The sequence below is a fragment of the Diabrotica undecimpunctata genome, chromosome 3 (genome assembly GCF_040954645.1).
Source record: "Diabrotica undecimpunctata isolate CICGRU chromosome 3, icDiaUnde3, whole genome shotgun sequence".
In the NCBI taxonomy this organism is placed as follows: Eukaryota; Metazoa; Arthropoda; class Insecta; order Coleoptera; family Chrysomelidae; genus Diabrotica; species Diabrotica undecimpunctata.
In genome coordinates this window covers 16951145-16974221 of record NC_092805.1, presented here as the reverse complement: position 1 = coordinate 16974221, position 23077 = coordinate 16951145, and the positions used below count along the sequence as shown (strand labels likewise).

The 23077-nt window shown below is 33.5% G+C and overlaps 1 protein-coding gene across 1 annotated transcript in view; it reads right to left on the bottom strand.

The window, feature by feature from the left end:
• fng (Fringe glycosyltransferase) overlaps positions 1-23077 on the bottom strand; it is a 510279-nt gene that overhangs the window by 41538 nt on the left and 445664 nt on the right. The window contains exon 7 of the mRNA XM_072525349.1: positions 8689-8759. Coding sequence (XP_072381450.1) covers positions 8689-8759 — 71 coding nt within the window. The remainder of the gene's footprint in view (positions 1-8688; positions 8760-23077) is intronic.

Genomic DNA, 23077 nt, shown 5'->3' with positions numbered 1-23077 from the left:
CTTCTTTTAATGCGCCACTGCCGTCAGTGGAGTTCAGCCACACACAGGACCGGCTTAGTTTTTAAGTGAATGAATCACAATCTTAACATACTCCCCCCTTTTGAACAGCATGTTCAAAAATTCTTATCAAAACACATCGTCATTAGGAGAAGGGAGTGGACAAATTTTCGAAACACCCCGTTTAAAAGTATTTTGCGAAGTTTTTATAGTCACTACCCGCACTACACCATCATCGCCTGGATGGACATCAACAATTCTTCCCAAAATCCATTTAATAGAAGGCAGGTTATCATGCTTTACGACGACCAGGTCACCAATATTGACATCCATTTTCCCAGTTTTCCATTTGTGTCGTTTCTGCAGTTCAGATAGATAAAAACAGGACCATCTTTTCCAAAAGCTTTGATTCATTTGCTGCAATAATTGAAATCTGGACAGCCGGTTAATTGTAATACTTTCATATAGTGGGTCAGGAGGTGATGTGAGAGCATGTCCAATCAATAGGTGAGAAGGGGTAATTGGGTTTAAATCATTGGGATCTGAGGACATAGGATATAAAGGTCTAGAGTTTAATGTTGCCTCAATTTGCGTTAATAGTGTTGAATACTCCTCAAATGTTAAAATAGATTCTCCTATTACTCTGTGGAGATGATGTTTAATGTTTTTAATATTTGACTCCCAAAGACCTCCAAAATGTGGAGTATTTGGTGGAATAAAATGCCACGAAATTTTTTGCTGTGAACAGATTGTAACAAACTCAGATTGAGAATTTTCTAAAAACTTATATAACTTTTGCAGCTCTTTATAAGCTCCAACAAAATTAGATCCATTATCGGAATATAAATGATTAGGAGTACCACGTCGAGCGGCAAACCTTCTAAATGTAGCAAGAAATGCTTCACTCGTTAACTCAGTGACCAGCTCAATGTGAACACCCTTAGTGGCAAAACATATAAATAAACAAATATATGCCTTATAAGTTTTATAAGGTCGGCCCTTTCTATCACGCAACAGTACTGGACCAGCGTAATCAATTCCAGTATTTGCAAAAGGTTTTGAAATTTGAACCCTATGTTTAGGGAGGTCAGCCATGATTGAGGCGGTTTGTCTAGGTTTATTTTTAAAGCATTGTATGCAATTTCGTACCACCTTCTTGGCAAGACACATGCCAGCAGTCGCCCAGAACTTCTCACGTACTGAAAACAATAAAAGTTGTGGACCTGCATGTTGTAATCGTAAATGTTCGGCGTGAAATATTAATTTAGTGAATAAATGTTTACCATCTAGGAGATATGGATGCTTTTCATCAAATGACAAAGAGGAATTTTTAAGTCTACCCCCTACTCTCAGAAAACTGTTTGAATCTAAAAATGGACTTAGAGAAAGTAACCTATGTTTATGAGGCAAATTTTTTTGTTGACTAATAATAGAAATTTCATTTTTAAAACTTTCCTTTTGTGCTAATTTAGTTAAACATAACATACTGTTTTCCATCTCTAGAACGCTAAGAGGACCTTTTGTCCTTGTACGTTCCTTTAGGTTTGTAATGAAGCGTAAGCAATATGCAAAAACTCGTTTTAATCTATTAAGAGAGGAGAACCGTTGAAACAATAATAATGGTTCGGTAACAACAAGCGTGTGACAAATTTTACGGATTTCTGGAAGCTCCTTGTTATCTCCAGCTTGAAATAATCGTGGCCAGAATGGTTTTTCATATAAAAATGAGGGTCCATTCCACCATACCTTGCAATTGGATAGTTCATCTGGATACATGCCACGAGATGCTACATCAGCAGGATTTTCTTTAGTATTGACATAGCTCCAATTCGATATATTGCTCAGCGTTTGAATTTCTGAGACCCTATTGCTTACAAAAACTTGTAGTTTATTGGCCTCTGTATTCAACCACCACAACACTATCTGAGAATCGCACCAATAAAAAACATTACATTGACATGTAAGTGCGTTTGACACTTGATTGACTAAGCGAGCTAGTGCTAAAGCACCACATAACTCTAATCTAGGAACCGTTAATACTTTTATAGGTGACACTCTGGTTTTGGAACATAGCAATCTGACATACACTGTTCCATTTTCATCAACCGTTCGAACATATAAAACTGCACTATAAGCATCTTTGCTAGCATCACTGAAGGCATGCAGCTCCATGTGAACTATTTTATCACACATAATATACCTGGGAATATTTATTTTATTAAGAACAGACAATTTTGATTTAAATGTTACCCATTTATTGAGCAGGTCTCGTGGTAGTTCATCATCCCAATCTAAATCAAGCAACCATAATTGTTGAATTAATATCTTAACTAGAATAATACATGGACTTATTAAACCTAAAGGGTCATATATCTTAGCAATATTACTAAGTAAACTTCTTTTAGTAATAGGTTGTTTATTACTGGATATTGAAACATTGTATGTTAAGACATCAGTATTACTAATCCATTGAATTCCTAAAGTTTTAAGCCTATCACTCTCTCCTAGTTCCAATATACTAAACTCATCAGATGTATCTTGTAAACCCTTTAAAATATCTTGGCTATTAGAAGCCCATTTTCTTAATTTAAATGAAGCTGATTTTAATATCATCGAAATTTGATTACAAATTTCTATTCCATGTTCTTCACTGGTGAAGCCAGTTATTAAATCATCTACATACATGTCACGGTCAATCAATTCACTAGCAATTGGGTAATCATGTTTATAGTCAGAAGCTAATTGTTTTATGCATTTTATGGCCAAATAGGGAGCACTAGTCGTACCATAAGTAACTGTTTGCAACTCAAATGGTGCGAGGTCCTCATTAGGATTTTGTCGCCAAAGAATGTTTTGTAAATATCTTTCTTCAGGGTGTATCAAAATTTGACGGTACATTTTTTCCACATCAGCAATTACAACAAACTTGTGCTGTCTAAACCTCAACATAATTTTAAATATATCATTCTGAATGGCTGGCCCAGTATATTGGATATCATTTAATGATATCCCAGAATCGGTTTTAGCCGAACCATCAAATACAATCCTAACGTCAGTAGTAAGACTGTCTTCACGGAAAACAGCAAAATGGGGTAAAAAACATCGAAATTGACTGGATTCCTTTTGTGTTAATTGCCTCATATGTTGCAAGTTTAAATACTCATCCATAAATTTAGAGTATTTGCTTTTTAAAACATCATTCTTTTCCAATTTTTTCTCTTGAAACAGCAGTCTTTTAACAGCTAAGTTTTTTGATTCCCCTAATTGAGTGGCTTCTAATTTTAGTGGAAAACGAACAATAAATTTTCCAGAAGGATCTCGAGAAACTGTTTTCTTGAAATAGTCCTCACAAAACAAATCTTCCTGTGACATCTGTTTCTGTTCATGATGAATCTCCTCGACAAACCAGAACTTTTGAAGATCGTCATTTATTAAAAAATTGCAATTAACCTCTTTTTTCATAGGAATATTTATCGGACCTGATACTACATAGCCAAAGACAGTATTAACTAGATGAGGTAGATTTCGACCGAGGTTTATTCTTTCATTTAGTACAATCTCCCAAAACAAATCCGCTCCAATTAATAGATCAACATTTCTAGGACAATTAAACATAGGATTAGCAAGTGCAATGCCTTCAGGAATGTGCCAATTAGAAATATCGAAGTTACAAGATGGTAAATTACTTGAGATTCTTTCAACAATGATACAGTTTAGGACAGTTTGAAAGTTATGAATAGTAGATTTTATTAGTACCTCACATTTGTACCGTAAATTAGAATTAATACCAGCGATACCAGATACTGATACATCAATGCGATTGGTTTTCAAATTTAATTTTTTACACAAATTGTCAGATATAAATGAACACTGACTACCCACATCCAAGATGGCTTGGACTTTGTGAAATTTACCTGTCTTATCTTGAACATCAACAATTGCAGTAGGTAAAATAACATAATTGTCATTAAATACAGTATTACCACAAATAATGGATGACCCATTGAACTGATCACTTTGTTTAGATTCTGAGTTAACAAAATCCTCAGAATTGTTTTGATTATCAGCAGAATTGTTATTAAAGGAGTTAGATTTCTTATGATGTAATAATGAATTGTGCTTACCCTTACAAAACTTACAGTTTCCTTTCTGGCAGTGTGTATTAAAATGGCCATGACATAAACAATTAGTACACAGTTTCAATTGTTTTATTTTGTGCCATCTTTCAGCTACTGACAATTTTAAAAATTGGTCACAAGTATAAATAGAATGTTTTTGTTTGCAATAATTACATTTTAGTTCCCAAGTATTTTCTGAACTGCTAGCTAAAAATGAATGATGACGTGTTTTACTTTTATGACCACTTAGTCGCGTGTCTTTATTTTCTCTAGTGCTATTTGTTTCTATTGTTTCCAAAAAATCTGCTCTATTTTTCAAAAACTCAAAAAAACTAGCTAAACTCGGCAACATCTTATCTGTACGTGATTGCTCCCATTCCCGATTTGTATTTTTATCTAGCTTTAAAGAAATCATATGAACAATCATAGCATCCCAATGCTCAGTAGGAAGTTGCAATGTTTTTAACGCCCTAATATGCTTGTTTACATAATCAATAAGCCCTCTTAACCCTACTGCTGATTCTTTGGGTAAGGACTCAATTTCAAATAAATGTTTTAAATGATTATTAACTAACAATCTTTTATTGTCAAATCGGTCACACAATAACTGCCAGGCATCCTGGTAATTATGTGCTGCAAATTCTAAACTTTGGATAATTTTCAAGGCTTCTTCACCTAAGCATGACCTTAAATAGTGATATTTTTGAATTTCTGAAAGCGTAAGGTTGTTATGAAAAAGTGCTTCAAATGTATCTTTGAATTCTAGCCATTTATTAAATTCACAATTAAAAGAAGGGCATTTAATGGGTGGTAATTTAATTGCATTTTCGTTAAAAGATTGACTATTATTATTTACTGACCCTAAGGTTTGGGGAATTGAATTACTTTCAATCTTTTTAACAACCTCTTGTGTCCTAGCTACACAATCTATTAGAGTGTTTAAAAATATGTCTGCCTCTTCACGTTGTGCCTCAAGTTCATCGTCTGGACAAATGTCCTCAATCACGGCTTGAATCTCTTCAAATTCCGTTTCTAATGATTCTACTTTACCTAATCTGATTTTTAATTCTATTATCTCTTTATTATCAAATTCTTGATTTGTTAGAAATCGATTATATAATGGTTCAAAATAGTTTTGAAATTTAGTTAGCTTATGTTTAATACCTCCACGCTTCCGTATCTTTGCATTTAAATTAGCGGCCATCCTGTATTCTTTTATGCAGAATAATTATTTAGTATATAATAGTAATAGATCCAACTTTATTAGAGCTCAATGAATAAATCGATAACTTTTATAATTATAACCAATATATTTATTACAGCAAATAAGAAGTAGCTGTTAATGTAATATTGAAATTGTAATTGTTTATAATCACTTTTTATTGTTGTTTTGCCTTAGGAATTTGAGATGACTATAATTGCGTTTAACTGTGTTTAATGGTTTAATTCTCGATATCATACATGAACATAATAGTGAGATACCCTTATAATAGCTATGTGTATTTAATATAGAAATATTAAACTGAAAGAATAATAAAAATGGAAATAAAACATACACATTTAAATGGAAAAAAACATTGAAAATAGCTTTACAAGTAGAATTGATATTGTATTATATATTTGATTTTGTATTGATAATTGATATTGTATTATATGTATAGACAATTGTTAAATGACTGCAAATTGAAACAGCATTAACTCTACAACGACAGGAATTTAGGTAAAATGGATTTGACCTACTTGTATTACCGGCGCCATTCCATAAACCACGTGCAAAATCTCAAGCTGCAATCCAATTTTATCGGGCTGAAGGATCAAATGTTAATTCTGACTTCAATATAGATGGACTGTAGTAATAAAAAACTGGTGATTGCACTATATTTGAGATTTTATTAACACTACTGAATGTACTCATAAACTAATATAATTAAAACGAAATATGTATGTCTTATTTTTATGTAACCAAAAATTGTAATGTTCTAAAAAGTCCTCTGTCTTTTTTCTTGCGCATGCGGTTGTTTTTACACTTCTTTTAATGCGCCACTGCCGTCAGTGGAGTTCAGCCACACACAGGACCGGCTTAGTTTTTAAGTGAATGAATCACAATCTTAACACAAGGTATGTTGATGATTGTATAGCTCTCATACAGGGAACCCAAGATGATGCTTTACAGATTCTGGATGATCTTAATAACCTCCATCCCAACATCTCTTTTACTCTGGAACCAGAATCTGATAAAAAGTTGAACTTCTTGGATATGACTATTTCCCGTAATAAAGATTCTTTAGAGTACAATATTTACAGAAAACCTACCCAAACAGATCATGTTATACATGATACATCTAATCATCCAACCCAACATAAAATGGCTGCTTTCAACAGTTACATTCATAGGTTACTCAAATTTCCACTTTCTAATGATAATTTTAATTCAGAACTTAACACTCTTAAACAAATTGCTTTCAATAATGGTTATGATCCTAACATTATCTATAAGCTTCTAAATAGAGCTAAACTAAAAATTGCAGAAAAGCTTGCATATTCATCACAATGTTTTCTTCAACCTACTGCTTCAAATAACACCAGATATTTCTCCTTCACCTACATTAGCAGCATTTCCAATAAAATATCTAAACTTTTTACTTCTACAATCGATAACATCAAAATTTCCTTCAAGTCACACAACACCTTAGGTTCCTTCTTAATCAACACCAAAGATAGGATGAACACACTTGACAAAAGTGGTATTTACAAATTAAAATGTGATGATTGTGATGCCTCTTATGTAGGTAGAACCATTAGAAAGTTATCCACTAGAGTTTCAGAACATTTGAAAAGACCAAACTCTTCAAGTTTTGGTCAACACTTATTATCCAGTAAACACAATTTTAACATCAACACTGGTTCATCTATCTTACATGACATTAGTAGAAAGAAAAACTATATGGAGTTGGATTTATTGGAAGATTTGGAAATTACAAGGGAAACGAATGAAAACTCTCACTGTCTTAATACTCAAATTAATTTAAATTGTACTAAATTTAAACCTTTTTTTAAAAACTTTATTACAGCTTCACCTCGTAGGGGACCCAGCTCGACTGTTTAGACTTCCTGCACTGAGCACATCCATAGTAATTTTATAGTTATACCATTGACTGTGGGTTCAACTGAACTACTTGGATTACACCCCATTTATATATTTTGCTTTCCATTTTGATTTTCAATTATTAGTATTTTAATTACATAGTCAGATCTCTTCCTTTCTATATTACAGATAGTGCTTGGTAGACCATTTTATTGTAGTCAACCACCCACTGTTTAACATATTGTTTAGTCCACTTCTTGCATTCTTACTTTTCGTCTATTTCAGTTGCTCTCAAACTAACACCTTAATTATTACAGACATGTTTGAGTGTGAGATCTGGATTATTCAATTTACTTAAAAATATTCTATATAATTTTATATTTCATCAGTGATCTCCTATAGTAGTGTCAGTTGGACTTTTGGTCAATACTTAGTTTCATAGAATTGTAAAAGGTGCAGATCACATATCTATGATTGTGACTGCTCATCCAAGTTGTCATTTGTCACATGTCACCCCAACATTTCCGTTAGATCAGGAGCCATTCTGTCTCCGACTTCTTCAAGCAATGTAGCCTCCCTTAAATTATTTTAAAGTGTTTGTTTGTCTATTTGTAGTGTAGTGTAATGTACAATTTTATGTTTATGACATCTTGTTCTTGCCGGATAGGCCACAATTGACGAAGTAAGTCTATAAACGTTAATCATATAAAAAACCTTTTTTCAACCATAAAACTTCGAGTTTTTATCGAAGTTATTCAATTTCTTTGGTTATAAAAAAACGTTTCTTGGCTTATTTCAGATGCCCCTGAAGATGATCTAGGGATCGAAAGTACTTGGGCAAGATTTAATTAAACTGTGCTCGATATATGCCTTTTATCTGATCAAAAAACATTGTTGCCTTGGGTCACATGTTGTACCGTATCAACGTCACTTGAACTTTTATCTTCGCTATCGCTTGATGAAGATGAAGACGAAAAAACTTCACAGAATGACGGTATTATTTATTACGGTGACGGTGTTATTTACTTCGTTGGAAGTACGAGAAACCGAATTCACTACGAATTTTGACTAGGATGAACGGCTTGTGGAATGCAATTTTAGATTCCCTTGCCGAGTAATTCATCCAGCTGTTTGTTTCGCAAATTTTAGGAAACACAGTGGTTAAGATTTGAATTCGGTTTCGCTAAGTAGAAATCGTTTGATTTCTCTTTTTGTTTTTACGAAAAAACTTCTTCATCTATTATGCTCTCGTCATGTCCAGATATATATTATATACATACTTTTTTAAAGGCGTCCTGCGGAAAGACAAAATAAGACATTTTCTACTACTAGAAGGCCTTTTGGACGTTCTATCATTAATAAGAAAAGTAATATAGAAAATCACATTAAGTTTTTTTATGGTTTTAATATCGGAATATACTTCAATTTGGAACACTTCAAGCTGATTTTTATTGAATTAATTTCTGTATAACTATAAAATCAACTCACCAATTATATATCCCATGGTAACATCGTCTGGGAGGCGTATTCTTTCACCCGTGCTGATAAACCTTCCCTCACTGAAACAAACAACACAAATTATATGGGGCCAAATTTTTACTGGTATAAAACTAAATATATTAAAAGTAGAATTATAATAAAAACATAAGAAATATGCAACGATTAACAATTAATTTGAAACTATCAAGGAATTTTTATATGCACCTGTCTACAATTACATTAAAAAAAATCAAGGTAAGCATAACCTTTATATTTTCTCATATAAAGTCCTAAAGGTGGGATAATCACCAAAGTCGGTCTAAACGAAGTAAATGATGTGGGGAAAGATTATGATAGAGAAACTCAGAACCCGCCTCATTCTATTACTCCCCACCAACATCGTCAACTACTTTCCAATCCGTACGTCCATTAAACTTATTGACTGCGACCACTAAAATCCACGCGGCGATGAGAGCGTTACTTTACATCTGATATCCCAAATACACCAAGAAAAGTCTGTGACAAATACGTCATTTTAAAAAAGAGTGACCACCTCAAATCTCTTACACCAATCCAATCCAAGAATTTCATTGTTTGAAGAGACTTCAACAAGCTTAAAGCAAGGATCTTCCCTTATCAAATAATAACAACTGACCGTAACATTTGTTCAATTTATTAGGGTAAGCAGTTATTTAGTAGCTAATGACGAGAAATAATAATATTCTAACATTTAAATTGACATTTAGTTATTTAAATCTGGCTAAAAACCACGTCAATGGACTGATATGAAATATTTTTAAGAGTTTTTATTTTTAGATCCAGAGTATGCCTGGTAAACCATTAAATTCTCAAGCCAACAAATTTTGTTAAAAGTGCTTGAGTATATGGAATTACAAAAAAATAAATGGAGAACCTTTGAAGCCATTTTTATCTATTCAACAGGTAATATATTTAAATGTTCGTTTATCAAAAAATTCTTTATTTAAGAGAGTGGCTGCTGCATTAAAAATATCACGACGAACAGTAAGTATATACTGATGCTATTATTTTGTTTTTAGATATTATTCACATCAGCAAAATACGTTTGAAGGAGAATTTCCAAAACCATTGAGGCAAACAATACTTCAGATTAACTGTAATTTTATTTTATCAAACAAAATTTAATATCGTTTAAAACATATAATTGTTTTTTTTTATAAAAGCACTATTTTTTGTATTGAAAACTCCATAATGCTCTAATTGTATTCAAGTGATCAATTTCGAAATATTTTATAAGACTAAAAAGACAAGGCGATCATCAATAACCATCGAAGGGTCTGTTACGAATTTACTTAATAGTTTTGATAAAAATTTCTTTTCTTGTGTATATTATCCTACAAAAGAAATTGAGAATGTTGTTGGTACTCTATAAATTCTGATTGGAACTATTCACAAAGCAATACAGCTGAGCAACAAACAGAAATGCTACAAGATATATGGTACTTATTTATGCCATTAACAGGTATGTTTCCATTAAACATTTACCTTAATTGCGACGATGTCCGTATGTTAGGTTGTTACTTGTATTTTATGTAACAACTGTTTCCCGTCGCGTTCGCTCTAGTGAACTGTCATTGCCGAACCAATCATTCGCTATAAGCCGTACAGCCGATAAATATCGGTTCCGAACTGATATGTGCTTCATAAAAAGGTGCAGCGCACTCAAAACGAAGAGGAATACGGGGAGATACCGAGATCCAAAACAAATGATAAATGGTAGTATCTTCTTCATTCATTCCAAAATGACTTGAAAGTGAAAGTATACAAGAATTACAGTTTAGAGAATTTTATATAAAGTTTTAAAAAAAGGTGGTTTCATCTAAAAATTATAATTCATTATATTAAAAATTTAAATTATAATTATAATTCACAAAGACTCTTCTTCTCATGGTGCCGTCTCATTTCGAAGGTTGGAGATCCAAATGGCAGTTGTAGTTTTGGAAACTGCTTCGCGAAAGATTTCTGCGGATGAGCGGTCGAACCATCTCCTCAGGTCTTTCATCCACGAGTTCTGGCGTCTTTCTACTATTTTTTTGCCATGTACTTTTCCTTCCAGTATAACTTGAAGTAATTCATATCTTTCGCCTCTCAACGCATGACCCAAGTATTGCATTTTCCTCTCTTTGATTATTCTTAGTAATTCTTTTTGTTTACACATGCGACGAAGTACCTCAACATTAGTAACTCTTTGTACCCATGAAATTCTCAACATTCGTCTGTATATGTACATCTCAAAGGCATCTATTCTTTTTTCTATTTCAGAGTCCATTGTCTAACTTTCACAGCCATACAGTAAGACAGAAAAAGCGTAACATCTGATCATTCGGATTCTAAGCTGTAGACTAAGGTCTGATCTTGTAAAAAATGTTTTCATGCTCATGAATGTTTTCCTTGCTTGTTCGATTCTTGATAGGATTTCTTTATTTGGATTACACTGACTGTTAATATTTGTTCCCAAATATTTTATGGAATTTACCTGTTCTATTATTTAACCCTTAGCGTACACCTGTACGTTTATTGGTGTCTTTGAAAATACTAAAGTTTTAGTTTTGGAAACGTTTAGGTGTAAACCGAACAGTTCGCTGTGGTGAACTACCGGTATCATCAGCATATCTGATGTTGTCTATGCTGATTCCGTTAATCTTAATTCCGCCTTGGACCTCGTCTAATGCTTCTCTGAATATAGACTCCGAATACAAATTAAACAGTAGCGGTGATAAGACGCATCCCTGTCTCACTCCTCGTCGGATTTGTATGTCTTCGGATGTTGTGTGCTCTATTTCAATTGTTGCCGTTTGGTGCCAGTATAGTTCTGAGATAATTCGCAAGTTTTGTTCGTCAACTCCAGTTGTTCTCAGTATTTCGATCATCTTTTGATGGTTAACGCAGTCAAATGCTTTTCGATAGTCAATAAAACATGCATATACATCTACATTCATGTCTCTGCATCGTTGCGTTAACACATTTAAAGCATAAAGAGCCTCTCGTGTTCCCAGTCTGTTTCGAAATCCGAATTGAGTGTCACTCATCTGGAACTCGCACTTCTTGTAAATTCGTGTATGGATAATTCTGAGAAAAGTTTTAAGGACATGAGACATCAAGCTTAATAAACGATAATCATCGCATTGTGAGGAATTAGATTTTTTTGGTAATGCTACGAATGCTGATTTTAGCCAGTCTGTTGATATTTTACCTGTGTCATATATCTTATTGAATAGTGCTGTTATTAAATCTAGGCTTTTACTTTATCTGCAATTAGTTTTAGTATTTCGACATTGATATTGTCTAGACCGGTGGCTTTTCCATCTTTCTTAGATTTTACTGCGTGAATCACTTTTTCTTTGGTTATTTCTGGGCCTTTTTCATTTACTCGATGATACACTTATCTGTGGATGGTGGAGAACAAGATCTATTGTCGTCAAAAAGAGTTTGTATGTATTGTTTCCATCTCTCTAGTTTGTCTTCTGTTTCCATAATTATTTCGTTATTATCATTTTTTAATATTGTTGTTTGTCCCTTTTTGTGTCTACCTGTCATTTCTTTTACTTTTTTATGAATATTAAAGGTGTCGTATTTTTCCTGAAGTTGTTCGATTTCTAGGCATTTTGTTGACATCCAGTTTTCTTTTGCATCCCTGCACTTTTTTTTTAATAATTTTGTTAATTCGCTTGTATTCTATTGGGCTTGTTTTATGTTTTTGTCTTACGTCCATGAGGTCCATGATCTCTTGCGTTATCCATTCTTGTTTTTTGTTGTGTTTTATGAACCCGATGTCTTCTTCTTGTATCTTTGTTATTTTTGTTTTTAGAGCAGTCCATGTTACTTCAATGTCTGTACCAAGTTTTCGATCGTTTTTATTTCTTCCTCAAGCTTGATACTTATTTCTTTTTTCTGTTCAAGGTTCTTCAGTTGTGAGATGTCTATTTTTCTTGTCGCTGTTTTCTTTTTGACTTTGAGAAATCTTTTTAATCTAAAATCCATTATAACTGGATTGTGATCGCTATGTATATAAGCTCCAGGGTATGTTTTCGTAGATTGTATGTACTTCTTAAAGGTGTTATTGAGTAAAATGAAGTCAATTTGATTTCTAACAATTCTGTCTGCAGGTGATTTCCATGTGTATAGTCTTCTAGGATGGTATTTGAAGAAGGTATTGGCTATTAACAGATTGTTTTCTACGCAGAATTGTACAAGTCTATCTCCTCTATTATTTCTGGTACCTAGACCGTATACTATTATGTGGTCTCCTTCAGCACCACGACCAATTTTAGCGTTACACAAAGACTGCAACTATGTAATAATGAAAAATCTTTAGATGTTATGCAAACATTTTTAGAAAATTAATATAAAACCCCGTTAGTATGGAGGTGTAGTAACTCATCACTTTATAGCCCCTCATCAAATTATTACACCATCCGAGATATAGTAAACTAGTCACCGGCATCCTTTAGATACCTGTAAACTAATCACCTCAGATAGGTAAACTCATCACCAGTATTTTTGCCCCAAAGCATTGGTCTCTAATGCGGAAGAATGCCCTGTTACATTTCTTTGCGTGATCTTCTTCTTTTTCTCCCTCTTTATAAGAAATTCTACTTGTTCATTGGCGGATTAATACCTCTATGGAAAGTTGTCACTCCATATTTTGCGCGGTCGTCCGACACTTCTTCTGCCGATTGGTGACTATCTGTTGCTATTTTGACGACACGGGTCTCCTCCATTCTGCTTATGTGGTTATTTCATTTTTTTTTTCTATTTTGTGTCCATTCGTTTATACACTGTACGTTACATTGTCTTCTAATGTCTTCACTTCTCTTTTGATCTCTCAGCGTATTTTCTGTAATTCTTCTCAGTACTTTCATCTCTGTCGTTTCCCCCGAGGGATGATGTACGAGTATCATTTCCCTTACTATGGAATTTCCATTATTAGATCCTAATCTTCAAAACATATAACATGAAATTTTGGCTTTGAGTTTTAGCAATAAATATGAGGCATTTGCAATATGCCTAAGAAACGCTGAATTTAAACATTCCAAACGATCTAAAACATTTAAAACTGCAACACAGCTATCCAAATTTCATTCCGTACCGACTTCGTCGAGGCATTTCCCCTAACGTGTACCAGTCGTATTTTATAGACAATATAATTATTACTATTTTATTTCATAACGACTTTGCTCTTAAGGCTAAAATGAATTGTTTTAAAATTATTAGCAAGGAAAGTCGAAAAAAAAAACGATGTTTTGATTAATTTTTAAATATTTTTTTATTAATATTCCTGACATATTTAAGAGGGAAGGAAATTCCCACCTCTCACATCCAAATGTAGTCGTTCTTTCACAGATCCGCCCTGGTTTAAAACCCTTTATAACCCACAATTCGCCATGCTTGGCTGTTACGTCCAAATCGAATCGCTCTGTATTTCACGCTTGTTGTCAATTTCTATATAATGACGGAGCTAGTGGTTTGGAACGCCGATTGCCACCTGCTGTTGGTTCTTGCACTTCCATCCATCTCTTTTTGTTCCGAATAGTGCATCTCCTTCGTTTTTTCTCTATCGCTTTTCATTTTCGTCGACTTCTTCCTAACATGCCCAGCACACGTGTATGCAATCTCCGCAATTATGTATTCGATGCAGAATTTAATGGACCAGTTTCAGTGGCGGGCCATTATCATGTAATTAGCTGGGCGATCAAAAAATCCACAACTAGTTTTCTGATTTTAATAAGAGTCTATCAACCGTAAATAAATGTATATACATAATAATGTGAAGTAAATGAAAATTTAAAATCCAGCTATAAAAAACATCCTTTAAAAACGGAGAAAATATCGAAGAGAAAAAAGATGATTTTACCGTGAAATTAATTAACTCTAGTTAATTTTATTGTAAAACAAAAACAAAATGCCGTCTATTGAACTGCTACATATTCACAGTTCTGCTCTACGGAATGGAAGCATGGACACTGACTGTTGCATCTATGAATCGGCTCGAAGCTTTCGAAATGTGGTGTTATAGGCGCATCTTACGTATATCCTGGGTTGACAGAGTTACTAATGTGGAGGTCCTGCGTAGAATGGGGAAAGAATGTGAAATTCTCATGACCGTCAAAACTAAAAAGTTGGAATATCTAGGACATGTAATGAGAAATCAAGAACGTTACGGCCTTCTCCAGCTGATTCTCCAAGGGAAAGTAAATGGTAAGAGAGGACCGGGAAGAAGACGCATTTCCTGGCTTCAAAATTTACGAAAGTGGTATAACACGACTACCACTGAACTGTTCCGCGCTGCAATAAATAAAGTAAAGATAGCCGTGATGATCGCCAACATCCGGAACGGATAGGCACTTTAAGAAGAAGAATTTTATTGCAGTATTTACTTTGCAAGTGTTCCATGAACTAAAAGCATAAAACTACCTGAACCAAAATATTAATCTTCTTTTCGCATCTTCTGTTAGCTCAGCTTAAAATATTTTTGTTTTGTCTGAGCTAAAACTCAAAATATTACATGCTTTGGCATAAGCATTGCTAAATAAGGAAAAAATATTTACCGTTTTACTTTAAAATATCCATTAAATAAGCTGATTTATTGTGATATTGAAAGACCCAAAATCCGTCAGAATTCTTGGACACAACGTTTGCTTGGATGCAGCCGTTGCTGAACCGATAACGTCTAATAATTTGGTTACATCATTTAAAGATATATTTCTTCTTTTTCTTCCTCATTATAAGCCATTCTGCTTGTTTATTGGCGGATTAATACCTCTATGAAAGGTTGTCACTCCATCTTTTGCGCGGTCGTCCGATACTTCTTCTGTCGATTGGTGACTTATCTCTTGCTATTTTGACGACACGGGTCTCGTCCATTCTGCTTATGTGGTTATTCCATTTTTTTTTTTCTATTTTGTGTCCATTCATTTATACACTGCATGTATTTTCTTCTAATGCCTTCACTTCCCTTGCGGTCTGTTAGCGTATTTCCTGTAATTCTTCTCAGTACTCTCATCTCTGCCGTTTCCCCCGAGGGACGTCGCACTGTCCCGCAAAGCTTAAATTATAAATTATATCCGTAAACTAATTTTTCGAAATCAAATTCAGATTTATGCTTTAATCCGTGCCTTCTAAGAATTGCAAGGCCAAACAGACGGTGATAAAGATGTTGTTAGAGACATGGGGAATCTAAAATTGCATTCCACAATATATCTCCTCAACTAAGCAAAAATCCTTAGCGAATTGGTTTCTAGTACTCATAAACAGTATACCGGAATAAAAGAAAAAATACAGTTAAGATTTGATTTCACGTATAGTGAAATCGGTATATATCCGCTTATTCGTATTTCACCCTAATAGGGATCATGAGAGACGGCTATTCACAGACGCTCTGAACGTGAAAATAAATCTTTCCTGTCTTGGGAAGCAGGACAGGACAGACCCATTACCTCTTGAATTTTTGTGTAAGCATTGTCACGGGCTATTTTATTTTTATATAGAGATGATTTAGAATTCCAAAGACATTCCAATCCTCTATATATAGCAATGGTTTGATGGTTTTTTCATCACACCAACGAAACATTTTTTAAATTAAGTTTAAAAATAAAACGAATAATTTATATCACCAACACAACAAATCTGACAATTATCTGCTAGCTACTGGCATGTTCGTAGCAGTAGCGCGCGTTTACACTTGCCAGTGACACTCCCCACGCATGCGCCTTGCATCTCACAGCACGCTACTAGCAAGAAAAATGAAATTCTTTGCGATTAGCTAGCTTGCCAGGAACTAGCCTGTCAATTAACGTACACACTTGCCAGTTTGGGGACAGTAGCTGGTGCTTGCTAGGTATTGGTATGCCATTGTGCTAGTAACATGCATGTGTATCTCCGGCTTTACATCCCGACACGCAGCAAAAATCGGTGACCCGTGCAAAAAGTGCCGAACGGGACGTCCCGCGTGCATCCCTACTCATAAATCAGGAAGGTTAATTGTTTGTGACCAGTTGACGTATTTAAAGATATTCTGCTGCTTCGTCAATTGTTTTGCACTCAAGACCCCTTTTAATTGTGGAATGCATGGAGTGTGCATAACCTGTAAGTACTTTTTTATAATCCTTATGCCGGTAATTATGAAATATTTCATAATATATTCAGTGACTCATTCCGGACATCACTCACTCATGACAGGATTAAACCCAATCGATAAAGTCATTTAATAACTAAGAAAATTGTAGAATAACAGCAACACAACTTGTAAAATAAATACAGTTTGACGAAACCTGTGTACAGTATCAATTACCGAGTCAAAATTCACATTTATCGTTACAAATAATATCGTTCACCAACTAAAATTAAAAAAGAAAAGTTATAAGTAAGCTTGAAGCACCACAAGGTAAATACAGTTTAATTCGAATACATCCGTAAGCACCGACTTTATTGATCTGTAGGTAAAACTGCACATGCAGCCTACTTATTACTTTGGATCGCCCGCGGGTCTTGTGGCAAAATGAGTAGGTACGTGCCAGCAACCTTACAGGGTGGCTTAGAGCATTACAAAACAGTTGCAATTCAGTGTATTTGTATATACACACCTAGAACTAGGTGTAACATGGATTCCGTGTAAAACTACCAAATAGTGTAGACATAAAATATAATTGTGAATTATGTATTATTAAATTATTTTAAATAATTAAAATGGTTATTGAAAATGGCAAAAAGCCGAAATGTTTAGGCAATAATTAGGTGTTTTATTTACCAAATAAACTACTATCAGGGTTATATTACATAACCTACTTTTTCATTTTGACAGACAATCGGTACCTTCTAACTCTCAAACTGCTGAATGTCAGTCGGATCATGGTAGCTCACGGAAGCAAGCTAGTACTTCCAACGCTGCAACTTTTCTTCCAAATCTCTGGAAAGACACCTGAGCTCAACGATAAACTAAATGTTGTTTGTAAAATATAACTCAGAATAAATCTGCAATTAAATATGCACAAAGGGGATATATCATCAGGACCACAACTTACTTTTAGATCAATCTTAGATATAAATTCAAATACATATAATACAGTAATATCACAAATTTCAACACAAAGACTATTATCAGAGTTTACAGCTGGATAATCTGTATTGCTAGTAACATAGGTTGGATTAAAAAATTTACTTAACAAATTTGCTATATTTTGGGAATTATCAATATATATCAATGTTATTCAATATATATTCCGAAAAGATCTTTCAAAATGCCCTCGAAAATATTAAAGAAGGAATAAAAATCAACGGAGAATACGTAAACAACTTAAGATACGCAGACGACACCGTCATTATTGCGGATAGTGCTGAGGGTTTACAACGACTTTTGAATGTCATAACCAGAGAGGGAGATAGCTTGGGACTAAATATAAATACAAATAAAACAAAGGTAATGGCTGTTACACGTGCACCAAATGTCGACATTAATATTTGTATCTATAACAAACATATATAACCAGTACAAAGATTCCAGTATCTTGGTTGCTGGATAACAAATGACCTTGACCACGAGGTCGAAATACGTGCTCGTATAGAATATGCTAGGTCCGCATTTCAACGAATGAAAGAATTCCTAATAAACTCTACGTTATCGTTGGATATCCGATACCAATTTGTAAAACGTTTATTTATATCATATTGCTATACGGAGTGGAAACATGGACTCTCGGAATTACAAGTATAAGGCGTATAGAAGCCTTTGAGATGTGGGTTTTTCGAAGTATGCTGAAGATCTCTTGGACAGAGCACGTGACCAACAACGAGGTGCTAAGAAGAATGGGTACTGAGAGAGAACTCCTAAATATTGTAAAAAACAGATAAACGAGTCATTTAGAACATATTTACAGAGGAGAAAAATACAACTTCCTACGACTTATAATGGAAGGGAAAGTGGAAGGAAGAAGAGTAGGTCCAGGAAGAAGAAAATGCTCCTGGTTGAAGAATGTAAGAGACTGGACAGGCATGGACACACATTTGATACTAAGAACAGCTCAAGATAGAGAGCAATTTGCTGTAGTTATAGCCAACCTTCAGTAATGGAGAAGGCACCTTGAGAAGAAGGGAATTATCAGAAGTTATATTCTCATATATCATTGTGTTTGGTAAATCAAAACATTTTCTTTTATTATTTACATAATTCCAAAAATCTTTTTTATCATACATAGCAGTTTGTAAATTATTTAGGTGAATCTGATGACATGTTTTATAACAATCCCTAAATTCTTGACGCAAATTAGAAAAATAATCATAATCCTTCCTAGATTGTGTCATTTTGTATTTTGCATGAGCAATCTTCTTTTGAAATAATATATATTTTAAAGTGTACCATTTCGGAAATTTTGAGTTTTTGCATGTAGTTTTTGGTACAAATAGATTAATACAGGAATCTAACACCTCATAAAATTTATCAACGCTATTATTTACATCTGTTCCATCAATAATCCTATTCCAGTCCACTGAACCTAAATATTCATTAATACCGATATAATTAGCATTTTTAAAGTCAAAATAGAAATAATCACGGCTAAGAGAGTCAAAAATATCATTTCCCATAATGTCAAAGGATAAGGCTGGATGATAGCTATCACATTTTAATAAAGATTGATCAGCAATTTTTAAGTCAATGTTATTTATACTAGAAAAAATAAGATCTGAGAAACCCCCATTAGGTACAGTTTGGAACATTATTTAATTGAAAAAGATTTAAAATAGCAAAACTTTCTGAAATACATTCAACTTTGTTAGTGATATTTCCAATTGGTCTTGAACCATATTCATCATTTTCCCAATGCATATTTGGTAGGTTAAAATCACCAAGTAGATATAGCAAACTGTACTGTGTTTCATATAAAATACCTTCTACACAATTTACATTGTCTTCATACAAACATACTGGAGAGTTTGGAGGTAAATAAACACATCCCATAAGACACTTTTGTTTTCCAAATAAAAGTTTAACAAAAATACATTCAATGTTTTTAAATTGATGATTTACTAAAACTGAAGAAATGTTCCTATTAATCGCTATAAGAACTCCTCCAAGCCCTCAATAATGGTACTAACTTTGTAGGTGCTTATAAGAAGCTTGGTTCCTTTCTTAAACAAGCAAGTAAAACAATAAATATTTACCACTTAAAGGTATATCGTGGAAATTCATATCTGCAACAACACCTCATTTTGAGGGACTATAGGAACGGGGAATTAACTCTATCAAGTTTCATTTAAAAAGACAGTCTTGGTCTAAATGGAGGGAATCCCAAATTCCAGACATTTGCATCCGTTGCCGTCCGACCAGAATGATACTACACGACTTTCTCCATCACACTTTCTCATTGGAAAAGCATTCCAGAACCGAATTATTTGAATGTATCGACCAATAGACTGAAATAATTCCAGTTTATTCAAGCAATCACTCAGAATTTTTGTTCTCGATTGTTCAGAGACTACATTAGTCAACTTCAGACTCAAGAGAAGTGGAAAACTAATTCACCGAATCTGCTTCAACCTGGAACTTGAATAACAGAAAATAAATAACAGTTTTGAGATTACTAACCAAGCTTCAGAGAAACATATTTCCATTTGAGCTTCCACAAGAGTTTTAATAAATCAAAAACCATGAAAAATTGAATGTATCATATATATTATGTAATATTTAAATCAAAAATATGAGATAGAGTACAGTAGAGAGGAAAAACATAACTTGCTAATCCTTACTATATGTTTTGGTCTTTCTAATATTTTTAAAACAATATTCTTAGTAGAGCCTCCCTGTTAGAATTAAATTTTTAAAGCACAGATAACGTTTAAGATGGCCGAAGGAAGTACATGTTTATGCTAAAATATTTGTTATTACCAACTGACAAGCTAAAAAATTATAATCGACCATTTTGAAAGTAACAGCCTCGCCTTCCGTCGACGTTACAGTTCATAAAGTTGCAGCACTGTAAAGATAACGATGCACTGCTACAAAAAGATATTGCCATAATAATAGACACAGATAATATAACAATAAATTGGTGGATATTTTTATATTATATACAATGGGACGGTTATTTTCTGGGGAAATTATACTGCTAGGAATGCGTGGTAAACATGGAATTGATATAAAACGTCTTATGTGATAATAATGATAGTTTATAGAACATTTGATTGTATTATATGGCAAGAAAAAACACCAAAATATGGATTTATGGTAGACAGTAAAAAAAATTCAGACTCCTTCTAGACGATAGAACTGATTTATAGTATCTATGTACGTGTAGATGTGAAAAAGTAAACTAGAATTAATAATAGCAATCCAAAAGAGTGTTGAATAAAAACAATTTCATATTTTTTATTATTTTGTACACTGTATATATCCAAAATGTACAACATAGTGATGTAAATTACGCATATTTACAAAATATTGTTGTTGCAACTACTGGATTTATCAATATTACCATACTTTTGGATGAAATTCGAATGAAAAAAGGGAAAGAAGCAAGAATGGATGGCACATGAAATATTGCAGATGATGGAAAAGCGAAGATAATTAAAATGTAGACAAATTGCATAAGAATATATGATGGGAAATAAAAAGATCATAAGAATATTGGCTGATCGAGAAATGTACGGAAATTGAAACACAATAACGCAAATAGAGTACGTAAATCTTTCAGCTGGACATAGGTAATATACATTGAGGTAATTGTGGCAACTGCGATTTCTTAAGCCCACTGTTGTCGTCAAGGCCACCTGTTGGAAAATCGACAATTCCAGTGGCGTGGATATTTCATTATTTTTTTAGAATACAATTATTTTATTAGAAAATAATTCTATTATTATGTCTCTGTTAGTCTTTGTCGTTCTGAGGATTTCGTCTCTTATGGGAATGTAGATACGTGAAAGTATCTACGATTAAAGCTTTTACCGAATGAATTTCTTTTCTCGAATCTTTTACCGAATGAATTTTCTAAAAACTGTTATCGACAAGTAAATATGTGCTGCGAGGGCGAAGATAGTACTACCATGAAATTCATACTTGTCATTGTATTACATGTTGGTGATTATTGAAAATTAAATGGTCTGACGGTGGGTCTTAGGGGAATAATGGGGCTTACGGATTTTACTGGGCTTACTGGGTATAAGAGATTTTTTATGTCTGGAGGTAGAGTAAATTTATTTATGATGAATTTGGTCGTTTTTTCTAGATAGGTGCTATTATCATTTGGGACGCGTTTATATTCTGTGGAATTGAGAAGTTCGAACATTTTGTCGAAATAATTAGAAGAGTTGAGAATGACGGTGGCATTACCTTTGTCGGCCGGAAGGATGACAATATCAGGGTTGTTATAAATTTCTTTGAGGGCGCGTCTTTCTGAAAGACTGATATTTGATGGTGAGGGTTTGGAAGTACAAAGAATTCTGGTGACATCTTGTCTGGCAACTACGATTTGGTCGAAAGGAAGATGAGAAATAACTTATTCAGTTTATTTAGACAAAAATTATATTTTGACAAAACTATAAAGGTAAACTTTAGTATTAAATGTGTTCCCTTTTGGCTGTAAATACTACTTTTACCCGTTTTGGCATAGATTCTACGAGCTACTGACAGTTCCCAGATCCTTTCATCTCGAAACCAGTTTTATTTTTGTAGTACAGTCGATTTTAATTAATTTGCACAATACTGTATATATATATATATATATATATATATATATATTATATATATATATATATATATATATATATATATATATATATATATATATCTATATATATATATATATACTTGTTCTCTTGAGAAACGCTTCAGTTATTAGTAAAAATTCATCTGGAGTCTGCGTGAGAATCTTTCCCAGTACCGTGCTCAATAAACGGTAAATAATAATTTCATAAAAGATAAAATCATTTCCAAATCTAAAATATGTTTACCACAAATCGTTTATAAGATCATTCTTCGGTAATCGTTAATTTTATTATTCTCAAACTTTTTTCCGTCTCAATCCGAGCTGATTGTGCGAATCGAATTGAATCTGATGCGGAAACCGCTGAATAAAATTGCTTTTTATTCCATGGTTCTTCTATGCTCGATATGCTGCGGTTACATCGATTTGAGATTGAAATCGTTTTCGATTTCTTTGCTGTTAATTTGTCGATAAACGTACGTGAGATCATGTGCTTCTTCGTCGGCGCTACCTGGATAATTTCGCATGCAAACGGGACACGTTCCAAGATACATCATCCGTAAGACGGAAGATTCGAGGTTAGTGAGAGTGTTTTTCTACAAATTAGATATTAAAATGCATATACTGTACGGATTGAAAAAGATAAAATTATAATGATAATATGGATG